Source organism: Myotis davidii, unplaced genomic scaffold (assembly GCF_000327345.1).
Source record: "Myotis davidii unplaced genomic scaffold, ASM32734v1 scaffold168, whole genome shotgun sequence".
NCBI classification, from domain to species: domain Eukaryota; kingdom Metazoa; phylum Chordata; class Mammalia; order Chiroptera; family Vespertilionidae; genus Myotis; species Myotis davidii.
The window spans coordinates 5,919,215-5,931,592 of NW_006383016.1; the positions used below are offsets into that span (position 1 = coordinate 5,919,215).

The window sequence follows — 12,378 nt, forward strand, 5'->3', positions numbered from 1 at the left end:
GCTCTATCCCTCGCCCTTCCTCTCTGTAAAAAAATCAATAAAATATATTTTTTAAAAAACAAAACAAAACAACATCTCAGTGTGAAAAAAGGACAATGCCACTTTAAAAGAAAATAAAGGAGCTTCAGCTGCGAGTGGGGGTTACGCCGCCACTCTGAAGTGAGTGACATGGCAGCGGAGGATACAGGGAGTGAGCACAATGACAGAGGGACGCTATGACATTCAAAAAGTGATGGGGCGGTTCAGGTAGGGTCCTTGGGACCAGGCTAACCTGGGAGAAAACCTGGGAAGCGCTGGTAGGAGCTGAGCACAGGGCTGAGTCAAGGCGAGGACGTCCCGGGGCGGGTAGAACACCCTTGCCACTTTTAACTGCCTTTCCCTGCTTGCATGTTGGCTTTATCCAAAGAGGTTCTCCTCTCTTCAGGGGGCACATGGCTATGGGGACTGGATATCAAAACACTAAATTCAAAGAAGCTCAGTCCTGTATACAGGGAGCCCCCTCGGGATGCTGGAGTAACCATTCTACAGAGATCAGAGTGTCCCACATAGATCCCCAAGAGGCACACTCCAATCAGTCACCCCAAGTTCTAGAACCAAAAGGCATTTTTTTAAAGATACAAAGTGCTCATGGTTGCCAAGAAAAGAATTCAAACGCTTTTATAAGCCTAACCTCTGAGCCCTAGTACTCTTCATCTTAACACTCTGCAGTCTAGATGGTTTTAGGAAATGCATGATTACAGTGGCTACTCATAACTTCATTAGCCCTAATATGTTTTTTCCACTCGTTCTCAGACAGGCAGGCTTGATTAAAAGTGCAACTGGCTGAGAGGGGAAAATACTGTCTCTGATCATCCTGTGTGAAGTAAATAAGGACACGCAGCCCAGCACACCAGCTACCCGGTCAGGGAAGATGGAAGGAGGTGGTGCAGAGGAAGATAAATCGTCGTACCCGACAGTTATGGAACTTGCCTTGGCAAACCTTCTGAGTTCTACATCCATCTGTTCCACATTAATCTGCCTCCACTGGGTTTTGGTCCAATTATCAATGCTTCTCTGAAAACGCATGAGCAGATAAAAGTGTCAACAACATTTGGTGAAAGCAAGTCTCCACAGCAAAATATATAAACTGACGATACACAGCGCCTCTACCATCCCGTGGAAGTCAATTATTTAAGTGTTAACTGCGCTTGTCACAACTTCCTACCACCAAAATAACACAGTTGTCAGAACATGTCAAACTTAAAGCTAAAACATTATGATACATTAATTTCTAGGAGCAATGACAAATTCCATGCACACACCATCATGATCATTTCATCCTGAGCAGTCTGAATGAACTGGGTAAGTATTTGATCATTAAACATACCTGGTTTCTATTATTCTACATATAACATAAAATCAGCTTTCATAAGAATCACAGTCCATTATAAATAAAACTTTCATTAAGCCCAGCCAGCCTGGCTCAGTGGTTGAGCTTTGACCTACGAACCAGGAGGTCACGGTTCAATTCCCGGTCAGGGCATATACCTGGGTTTCTGGCTCCATCCCCAGTGTGGGGTGTGCAGGAGGCAACCGATCAATGATTCTCTCTCATCATTGATGTTTCTATCTCTCACTCCCTCTCCCTTCCTCTCTGAAATGAATGAAAATATATTTTAAAATAAAATAGATAAAACTTTCATTAAATTCTTGACTATATCCTATGTTTTGCAGATATATTTCTTTATGGTTTCCAACTAACTTCAAGGAGAATTATGTATAATGCATGTTACAATATGACTAGTTCCCTAGAATTTATTTTTACATTTAAGTGTGTAACTTAATTAACCATATACAAACTAACTTTGCTTTTAGTTGGGTTGATTTATATGTGCACATACACATAAGCATAAGCATGGGCATACACATGAGTTCGTATGAACAGGTTACCATATACGTGTAATATGTATTTATATATTAATTTTTATCCTACATAATCCCCCCAAAGGACTTGATGCCATCAACTCCTTACACACATTCCTTCAGAACTAAAAACAAACAACTGATATTCAGAGAAGGATCTTCCACTAACACATGTATGAACTCTAATTCTGGGGGTAATATAATCTCTACATATTACAAGACATAAAACCCAAGTACAATGATATAGACTCAAAAGGTTGCATATTTATACAAAAGAACTACGAAAAGAGAAGAGGCATGCTTTCAACAGGCAGCGCCTTACTTTAACGTACGCAATGACATCCCAGAGTCCCTTGAGCAGTTTTATTTCCCTGCGACACTGCTTCATGGGCTTGTACTCTGGGAGAACCACTTCAAAAAGACGCGTCGATTCTTGCATCTGTAACATTTCTTCTTCTAATGCCTCAAGCTCTTGGTTTGCCTACAGAGAAAACACACATGCACACAAACACCCTTAACATCCAACAAAATGCTGTAGAGAAGAGACCCCTGCACAGTTCTATGGCTCTGGTGACAACAGTATTAACTTCAATTTTTGGAAAGATCTGCAGTACAATCAGTGGTAAAGTACAAGGCTTTAGAAGAGCGAAGTCACAGCGACTCCAAAGGTGAGAGCAGACTGTTAATAAACACAACAGCCTTATCAATATTCTCCCTACAGATTTCAGCAAAATCTGCTCATGGCATCAGCTATCTACAGATACCATTTTTCCTCTTGATTTTTTTTTTTCATTGTACAGCTGGGGACTCTGCTGAGCAGGAAAAGATGAGGCTCTAGTGGCTTCCACTTAAGAATAAATCACTTTTTTAAAAAAACAACTTTCAGGTTGAAAAAAATATCCTAGAGATTAGCAATAGTAGAAAATGTACCGAAGAGAATTTGTGAAATAAAACCACAACACAGTAAGAGAAATTTCACTGTATGGCTATGTTCACCAAGGGCACCTACCCTCCCGTCTGTGTAGAATAGTTTATGTTTTATACCAAATGTAAGCTGATTCACTTTTTTCTGTCTTAATAAGCCAACTCTTAATTTTCATTTTAGAAGTGGAGGGGTAAATGTGCACAGTAAAAGTACAAGGAGTGCGGAAGAGCTTGCAATGCGGGAAAAGCTGGGAAGCCAAGTTCACTCCCCAGGTCTGGGTGCGAGAACTCCCAGTTCTGTCACAAGCCGTTCCTTCCCAATTGCTCGAATTTTCACAGTGCCCTAAGGTACGGGCTTTGCCAAGCAGGGTTTAACTTTGTTAAATCCCACTTCATAGTTTCGCCCATCCTCCTCTCAATATGCAACAATTACATTGCTTCTGTTCTTTTGACGTACTTTTTAAATTTTAAATGCCCATGCTTAATCCTTTTGTGGTTCGTCAACTTTCAACTCTGTCTCTTAAGTTCCTACAATGTAAATAAGCGTATCAGTACCCTCATATTCTTTCATTACACACGTTATGTACTTCATGTGTAAAGTTATACCTTTAGAAACAAGCACCGCAAGTCTCCGACTTAGTTTTATTATGAAGAATGCCATACACGTAAAAGGGTGTGCATGTGAGTATACCATTCAGCTTAGGAAATACTATGTTCCTAATAACATGTATGGCCTTATCAATTTTATCCTTCTTGTTCCCACTACAAGCATAACCACCAAATTTGTATTTAATATTTCCCTGATTTAATTTATTCTACTTCTGATGGACATATGGGGCTTTTTCTGTATTTCACATTAGCATTAATGCAACTGGCAATTTTCACACACTTGTCCTGTGTGAAATGTATTGCGTAGAGTTTTTGTTGTCCTTGAATGGGTTAAAAATGTCTTCCAAGAGCTTGTATGATGAATGACTACTGAATGAATACCTAAGGACTTCTAGCAGGGTGAGGTGCCTTCAGTACTAGGGTCACCCAACCAGCCCAGAACAAAGCACACACATACCTTCGGCTGAATCCAGTTAGATAATCGTTAGATGTGAACACTGAACAAACACCCAAGAAAATGACTTCAAGGTAAACATAACCCAGCCCTACTTATTCAAAATAGCCCTTGACACATTCTGTAGGTACAAGGTTAAATATCTCTGACATTTAGGTATGTAAGTAACTACATGCTGTTACATATAGCATGCAAATGGTAGGCTGCAATAAATAACTGTAGTGTTTACACACAGCACATTGGTTAGTCAAATAAAAATGTCTCCCCATCCACAATCTGCGCAAACCACCTGAAATTGATATAATTGTTTCAAAAGCCACAACTCTATGAACATATTCAGCAACTACATTAACCACTTTTCTTCAGGCAAGTGAAAGAGAAGACCTTATGCTACAGAATGGTGTTTTCTGACTGTGTTTAAAGCAGATAAAATGAAATTCAACCCCAAGTTGGGAAAGAGCAGTAACAGCTGTGAGCTGCAAGTTTCCCACGAGTCTCAGGAGTAAATGAAGTGGAATCAGAATGGCAGCCAAGAGGAAGGACTCGGAAAGTTGCCCAGCTCCTGCCCTGGCCGGCAGCTCAGTTGGTGAGAGTGTCATCAATCGAACACACAAAGGTTGTGGGTTCAATTCCCCTGACAGGGCACATACAAGAATCAACCAATGAATGTATAAACAAGTGGGAAAACAAACTGTTGTCTCTCTCTGTGTCTCTGTCTCTCTCTTTAATATCAATTAAAATTTTTTTTAAAAAGCTGCCCACATCCTAAACCTAAATGTCACAAAGTCACTTTCTCATTTTAGCTATGTGATTAAGAATTTGTAGAGATGGCGTTTTCCTCAAAAAATTAAAAATGGAACTTCCATTTGACCCAGTAATCCCACTTCTAGGAATATCTCCCAAGAAAACAGAAACACCAATCAGAAAGGATATATGCACCCCTACGTTCATAGCGGCACAATTCACCAGAGCTAAGATTTGGAAACAGCCTAAGTGCCCATCAGCAGATAAGTGGATAAGAAAACTGTGGTACATCTACACAATAGAATACTATGCCGCTATAAAAAAGAAGGAATTCTTACCATTTGCAACAGCATGGATGGACCTAGAGAGCATTATGCTAAGCAAAATAAGCCAGTCAGAGAAAGATAAATATCACATGATCTCACTCATTTGTGGAATATAATGAACAACATAAACTGATGACAAAAATAGAACCAGAGTCACAGAAGCATCAAACAGACTGTCTAACCTATGGAAGGTGGGGGGTTTGGGGAGTAAGGGATCAGCCAAAGAACTTGTATGCATGCACATGAGCATAACCAATGGACACAGACAGCAGGGGGGGGAGGGCATGTGCTGGGGGGCGGGGGTGGCCAGGGAGAGGTCAATGGGGGGGAAACGGAGACTCATGTAATACTTTAAACAATAAAAAACTTAAAAAAAATTTGTAGAGAATCAAAAAATAATATTTTTCTAATAAAAGTTTAAAACATGTTTTCAAGCCTCAGATGAATAACTCACCATTTTGGATTATTGACCCATTTTATTCATTCTTATAGTCAACCATAATAAAGCAGTTCATTATAAATTAGGGAGTTATTTGCTGGCAAAATTCACATGGGAAATAGTGTAATGACTAAAATTTGATTTAAAAAAAATTAGCTGGAATTTTAATACGAGTTGTATCACTTACTTAACTATGTAATCGCCAACAAGTTAATTATACTTAATTTGTTTATCTGAAAATAAGAGAATAATAGACCTTGCAGGACATTTGGTCCGTGCCAAAGGGTCCTTGATATTTGGTCCTGTCAAAACCATCCAGCTTAGAAAATGTTCCTTAGGAAGTGGCCCTGGATCCACAGGGCCTATAATGCTTGTTTATACTTTTGGTTTGCAGGATGAATACATTAAAAAGGACTATCATGATTTGTAGGTCCAATAATTGTGCTGTGGCTACACTGCCCAGGATAATGCTCCTTGCCTTGGTAGCCGAGCTGCCCCAGGCACATGGGGTCAGGTAGAAGGGTCAGGGTTCGAATCTTGCAGAAGAGCAGAATTTATATTAACTGTGCACGTCCAGGCCAGGGCCAGACTTTAAGGACCTTTTTGTCTGGACCAAATGTCTCCTGGATGTTTTGAACTAGACCAAATATCCACTAATCATAATAGAAGCCCCATCAGAGGGAAATGGCAAGAACTGAAAAAAACAAAACAATGTAATATGCTTGGCAAAGTTCTTGACATGTATGCAGTAAGTGCTTACTTTCACTAGTATGATTACTTTGATAATAGTGGCTTTGAGAGACATGAGTTAACGCAATATAATTTACTTGGGGCAAACTGTTTTAAATAGTTAATTCTCAACTCTTATAACTAATTGCAAAACTAAGGCAAAATATAGCAGTAGCTCGGTGTCTACATTTATTTTCTAAAGCAGCTACTGTAACACACGTAAGGAAAGGGAGACCAGCATTACCTTGTCAAGCACTGTGTATGGATTTTCTGCATGAAAACCGAAAGGAGCGTAGAGTTTGAATCTCTCTCTGAACTCAGCCTGCTTCCCCTGATCAGGGCAGGAAAAGAAGAAAGTGAATCTCAAACAAACTGCCTCAATAATCCTTGCAGAAACCTCTCTTAAACAAAACAAAATACTTGGCAGCTCGCTTACATCAAACAAAATACATTTTTTCCTTATAAGCGTGACTTCCGCATTCTGGAGAGGTGAAACTTCGTGTCGGACCGTTGCCGCAATCTTTTTGGTGGTTTCCCATCTTTCTGGTAATTCCTACAAAAACACAGGTGGCAAACGGGAGATGACCTCGATGCCTAAAACAGATCAACCTCACAGGGTTAAATAATTCTAATCCCGACACTAACCCATAACACCATTTCATTCTGGAATAAGAGGAGTGTATCTCAAAAAAGATGAAAGTGACTGAAAGGCTCAGAGCCAGACTCCTGTTCAGACCTGACTCATGGGCACCCACGATCCGTATCTTCCCAGCACAAATCCGCGTTGTCCGTTGGTGTAAGGTTTATCTCAGAATAAATGAAAATCTTGTCAAAGTAAATGCAAATTTTAAAACTGTTTTGCTGTTGAGGGAATAAAATTAAAGTGCTCCGAAAATGACTTTGCTGATCTCTAACAACTAGAAATGGAGCCATGTTTAGCAATTTAACAGGTAAAGACAAATGCTGGCATGGCTCAAGGGTTGAGCATAGGCCTATGAACCGGAGGTCACAGTTTGACTCCCAGTCAGGGCACATGCCCTGGTGATGGGCTCCATCCCCAGAAAGGGGCATGCAGGAGGCAGCCAATCCATGAATCTCTCTCTCCCTCTCCCTACCTCTCTGAAATCAAGAAAAATATATTTTTTAAATGTTTTGAATCTGGCAGGGCAGCAATAAAAATGTGACTCAACCTCACCCTCCACTTCCCTCCAGCTCCTGGGACTCCGTGTGTACCGTCTTGATGGAGAGTTTGGGCATTTAGGTTAGGTTAATTTTCAATTACTAGGGTTTTTAAAGTAAGAAGAAAAGGAAGGTTAATTCCTACTGGATGTAGGACAAAAGAAGCAATAAATAGTTCAGGTAGCAACTCAAGTGTGCCCTCCCTGGCTTCAGAGCAGAGGATAGCAGGAAGTTCATTTCTGTGAAGAGACATGCATAATTGTGGTTGAGAAGCATTCCTTGTGTCCAGACTAACAAAGCATTATTTCTCTGGTCATCTCCTGGGACACTGAACTTGTTTTGTCAGATAGAATCACCCATAGTAATGGGACTTTATTTGTGCAGCTGAGGGCACAAATCCGAGGTTCCAAAGACGATTTTGTAACCCTGGGTAAATGTTTGATGAATGAGCCAGTGACCGCCAATTATGGAGGGTACACTGTGCTGGGTATCAATTGTATCTGTGTGGGGCAGGAGTGCAACAAAGACAAGACATGCTCTTTGACGTCAATTGCTTTATAATCTGCAAGTTGCTTTAATTAAAATAAAATTGGGGCACTGCTAAATTCTGAGTGCAACTTGTTCTGCCTACCAATCTTGTATTTCCTCCTGACCAGCCTGAATTACTGACACAGAAGCGCACGCATATCTAAAAGTATAGCCCACTTTCTTTGAGAGAGAGAGAGAGAAAGGGAAGGAGCAGGAGAAGGAGTGGGAGTGGGAGAGGGAGAGGGAGAGAGAGAGAGAGACATCAATTTGTTGTTCCATCACTTATGCATTGACTGGTTAATTCTTGTATGTGCCCTGATCGAGGAGGGAACCCGCAACCTTGGCCTACTGGGATGACATACTAACCAACTGAACTACTGGCCTCCACTGTGAGATCTTTATTCACAGGTTCAGTTACAACTAAAAAGACTGTGTTCATCATTTGGCACCAGGTCTCTGCGGAGCATGGAAACGAGAGGATGACAGCGAAATCCTGTTTTGGAAACACAGTGATATCTCCATCCAAACTGAGCTTTCTTTATTTTATTAATGAGTCCATGACATTTTTCCAAAGTCTAGGACACTTCTCAACTGAGGGTTTTAAATGAAAGAGAGCTTGAATATATTTCAAGCTCTCTTTCATTTAAAACTGATGACTAATGTGGTCCTCAAAAGAGGAACTTAGAGGCTCTCTATTACCTAAGTCCCTTCTAACAAGAAGGCAGCGGAGCAGAGCAGTGAAGAGGGAGTAGTGGCTAGCTCTACTACCTGTGTGACCTAGGAAAAGTTATCAAGTCCCTTTCAGCTTCAGACTCCTGACCTGTAAAATGAAAACATGAATCTCTGTAATACAGGTTATTATGAGGATGTCATAAGGAAAAGTACAGGTAAAGAACTTGGCCAGAGGAGATGCTCGATTGATGATGATTATTTTACCACCACACTTACCTCGAGCTGAATGTAGACTTGCTCAGGCATCTTCTGGCCATAGGTTTCCAAGAGCGTGATGGTTTCTTTCAGCGGCTCAAAGAGTTCATCAGTCGCTCTCTGTCGGCTTCTCACAGCCAGAAGGTGCCCCATGATGTCAATGAGGCCATCGTGATCGCCTTCACCTAATTCTCTCTGGAGCCCGCCATCTGTCTCCTTTATAAATTCTTGTAGCTCATTCAGACTATTAAACACATATGCACATATATGTATTCACACACAAACACCAATTAAGCTCGTGAAGACATTTCAAAGTGTAAGACTTCGGACTGTTATTTTCATTATTGACCTAATTAAACATTACTTGTTTGCTCTTTTATAAAACTGGCAGTTTCAATGCTCTTAAAATTAATATTTGAATTTTAGGAAGCCGTCAGGTGTTAAGATATAATTCCAAATACCAAAGCACAAAAGGCTACCTGTCGATGACAAATCTCAAAAGATGCTCCTGAAACATCCAGCTCCATTTCTTAATGATGTTCAGCAAGCTCACTTTGAAAGGCTTCATGTCCACCTTGAACCAACTATCAAACACTCGGAAGTCATCAAACTTGCTCATCTGAACATACAGAGCCTCATACACGTCGATCTGTAATTAGAAAAGAAAAATGACTCTAACAACTCAATCAAAAGCCAAGAAGCACATTCAAAGCTGAAAGGTTCCCTTGCCTGTTCCCTGAATTGCTCCAGGGTTGGTGGTTGTTCAGGGATCTCCTCATTTGCATGAGCATCCAATTCCTCGGCTGACACAGTCTGGCCATACAGGAGAAAATGCTTCATAAACTCAGCCCGGTCATCCACCCAGAGGTAGGCGTACGTGTCCAGGGAATTTCTGAAGTCCAAGACTTTGCTGATGACGCCTGCCACTCGGTTCATTATCTCCTGCCTGACCTCCGCCAGGCCTAACATGTTATCCATGTCATTCTAAATGAGAGCAAAAACTGAGCACTTATTAAAACCAATCTTGCTCAATCAATTGCGTGCAACATAACATTAGCTAAGGCAATTCTGCAAAGGGAGAATAGTTGGTAAAATAAAAAATGACGTTGCCTTTTCCAACTTCTCCTTTCCTGTGCTTCCCATTACCCCAACTTATTTTTAAGTCATTAGTGTAAAAACCAACACCCATCTACAAAGAAGATACCTGGTAATTTGCTATTTCCAGGTGTGCTGCTACTCGCTTCATCTGGGCAGACATCCTGAAACTATTACACAGCATTTCTTCCACCAGGTCATAGAAGCCATCCCCAGCCTCTCTTTCTAAAGAAGGTTTAAACAGAATCTCCGGGGGCATTAAGATCATTTGTGCTTGAAAAAATGGTGCAGGTTTCAACTGCTTCTCCGTATTCATCAGAAAGAAGTCCAAGTCATGCATGATAGCTTGAAAAAAGCCTTCCACCACGATGTCATCAATGAATTCCACATAAATCTTCCAGGTGTCCAGAGAAGGATTGGCCTTGAAGAGCTTCCTATTTTCCTAGAAACATAAAGTATGGATGCATGACTATAAGCACTTGTGAGTATAAAAATGAAAGCATTCCATGTAAGTGGTTTGTGAGAGAAGGAGTACTCAAACGCTAGGTGGCAGAGCCTTAAGCTAGATGGTAAAGATCCAAGCAGGATTTTTTGACATTTAGTTCATTTAAAATATACGTTCAAAAGTTATTCTTTCAAGGAAAAATCATTATGAAGATTGCTATCTTCAAATACAAACAAGAAATACACGAGTTCCCAAGGCATTCTAGATGTATTTGACCTGAGCTCTCAGTCTTGCTCTGTCTCTAACTCTATGTGGCCTTGAACTTTGCCTTCCAGCAACTTGCTGGTAGATAAAGAGGTTTCCCAAAGTGGTCCTTCAGAGAACACTGTCCTGGGATATCCAAAATTCACAAAGCCAGCCAAGTGTTATGTACTCTTGACCATTCTTGGAGACTCACAGTGCACCGATTATAGTAAAGTCTATTTAACTTGGTTTAACCCATTTCCAAACAAAGAATATGTCTTGTGAGCCCCCTATGAGCAGTCTGTGGAACAGTAACCTAGCTTGGGAAACACTGGCCTGGTGAAGTCTAAACTCCCTTCATGCTTCCACAATATGAAGTTCTTCCATCTCTTCAGCAGCTCCCAAGAGTGTGGGTGAAGTTATGGACGGTCAATGGGCACAACAGGGCCAGACACGAATGTGGTCAAGGACTGCTAGAGGTTGGGCATGCAGTGGGGCAGACCTAGGGGCACAGATGTGAAAAGTCAGGTGGGCAGCAAGGTTGATTACAGAGACACCTTCTGAGATGCAAAGGCTGCATAGTGTATACAGGGCAGCAGGCAGATGCCCAAGCCAGAAACAGTAGCCCAGAGCAAAGGAGACATTGGAATGGGAGCTCATTATAAGGTGCACTGTGCTCTCTACTTTGACTATTTGCTATATGATTCAGAATTCGAAGGTGTGTGCTATATGTAAAAATCTGAACTGCAGAGGTGAGGCTAGCTCCTGATAAAACAGGGAAGAAATGAGCAAGCTCCAGGGTTTCCTTCATGCAAACATATTTAAGAACTGTCCTTTCGGGGATATTCTCTTGCCCACTATCCATGTGGAACCGTCTACATCTGTGTAGTATTACGTGACCTGTAGCCAGGGAGCTGTGCCCGACACAGCAGCCCAAACTCCTTTGTAGATACTTGAAAGAAGAGTATAGAGCTCCTTACTCTTAAAAAAATCCTTAGAGACCATCTTATTCAGACTCTTCATTTTATTTATATCTTTAATTCATTGATTTGGAAGAGAGAGAGGAGATTTGTTGTTCCACTTAGTTATGCATTCATCGGTTGATTCTTAGATGTGCCCTGAACAGGGATCGAACCCACAGCAGCAGGAGGCTAGCTGCTGGGCGAGGACTAGAAACCATCGCTCTTGATTGCCAATGAGAGGGGCTCTTCCAGATCTATCACAGTAATACACCGGCACGCGTCTCATCGATTATACTTTCTCTACCAAGAGATCCAGTTTGTATCACTGCAGTGGCATTTATGAAAAGTGTTCTATTTTCAACAATTTGGAGCACAGGGGGAAGGGAACAAAGGAGAGAAAGGAGAGCTTTGGGTCACTAAATGATCACTCAGGTCCCTTCCAGGCCTAATCTTCCATGATTCCACCCTTTTCCCTTCATCTTAAGCTCTGACTACCTTCCCACTGAGATCCCACAAGCCACTAAGGACGCAGCAGAAAAAGGCAGAATTGACTCACTTTCTGCCCTATTCCCACAGCTTTCCTCCAAACCACATTCTTCACCAGAAGTCTGAGCACCAGGGGGGAGGGGGTGAATCACTCAGGGAGGACTTTAAGGCCAGTCCATACACCTCTTCGCTACCAACATTTAACTCCTACCCTATCTCACCCAAGTCCTTGGCCTTCCATATCATATATGTGCTCATGACTCTTAATTCTGTCACTTGCCTGAACTTCTCCCTGAACTCCGGACTCCTGTTTGCAATGCCAACCTACTCAAAATCTCCTCTTGGGCAGGAGGTCTAACATGCCCCAAACCAAATCTTGCTTTTTC

General features: G+C 41.4%; 1 protein-coding gene across 1 annotated transcript in view; it reads right to left on the reverse strand.

Annotated features, from left to right (window-relative positions):
* Positions 1-12,378, reverse strand: part of DNAH11 (dynein, axonemal, heavy chain 11) — a 198,265-nt gene that overhangs the window by 158,977 nt on the left and 26,910 nt on the right. The window contains exons 15-22 of the mRNA XM_015558132.1: positions 9,966-10,298; positions 9,491-9,745; positions 9,241-9,410; positions 8,783-9,005; positions 6,564-6,680; positions 6,372-6,458; positions 2,225-2,383; positions 970-1,053 (exon numbers count right to left, since the gene is read on the reverse strand). Of these exons, the coding sequence (XP_015413618.1) occupies positions 970-1,053; positions 2,225-2,383; positions 6,372-6,458; positions 6,564-6,680; positions 8,783-9,005; positions 9,241-9,410; positions 9,491-9,745; positions 9,966-10,298 (1,428 nt within the window). The remainder of the gene's footprint in view (positions 1-969; positions 1,054-2,224; positions 2,384-6,371; positions 6,459-6,563; positions 6,681-8,782; positions 9,006-9,240; positions 9,411-9,490; positions 9,746-9,965; positions 10,299-12,378) is intronic.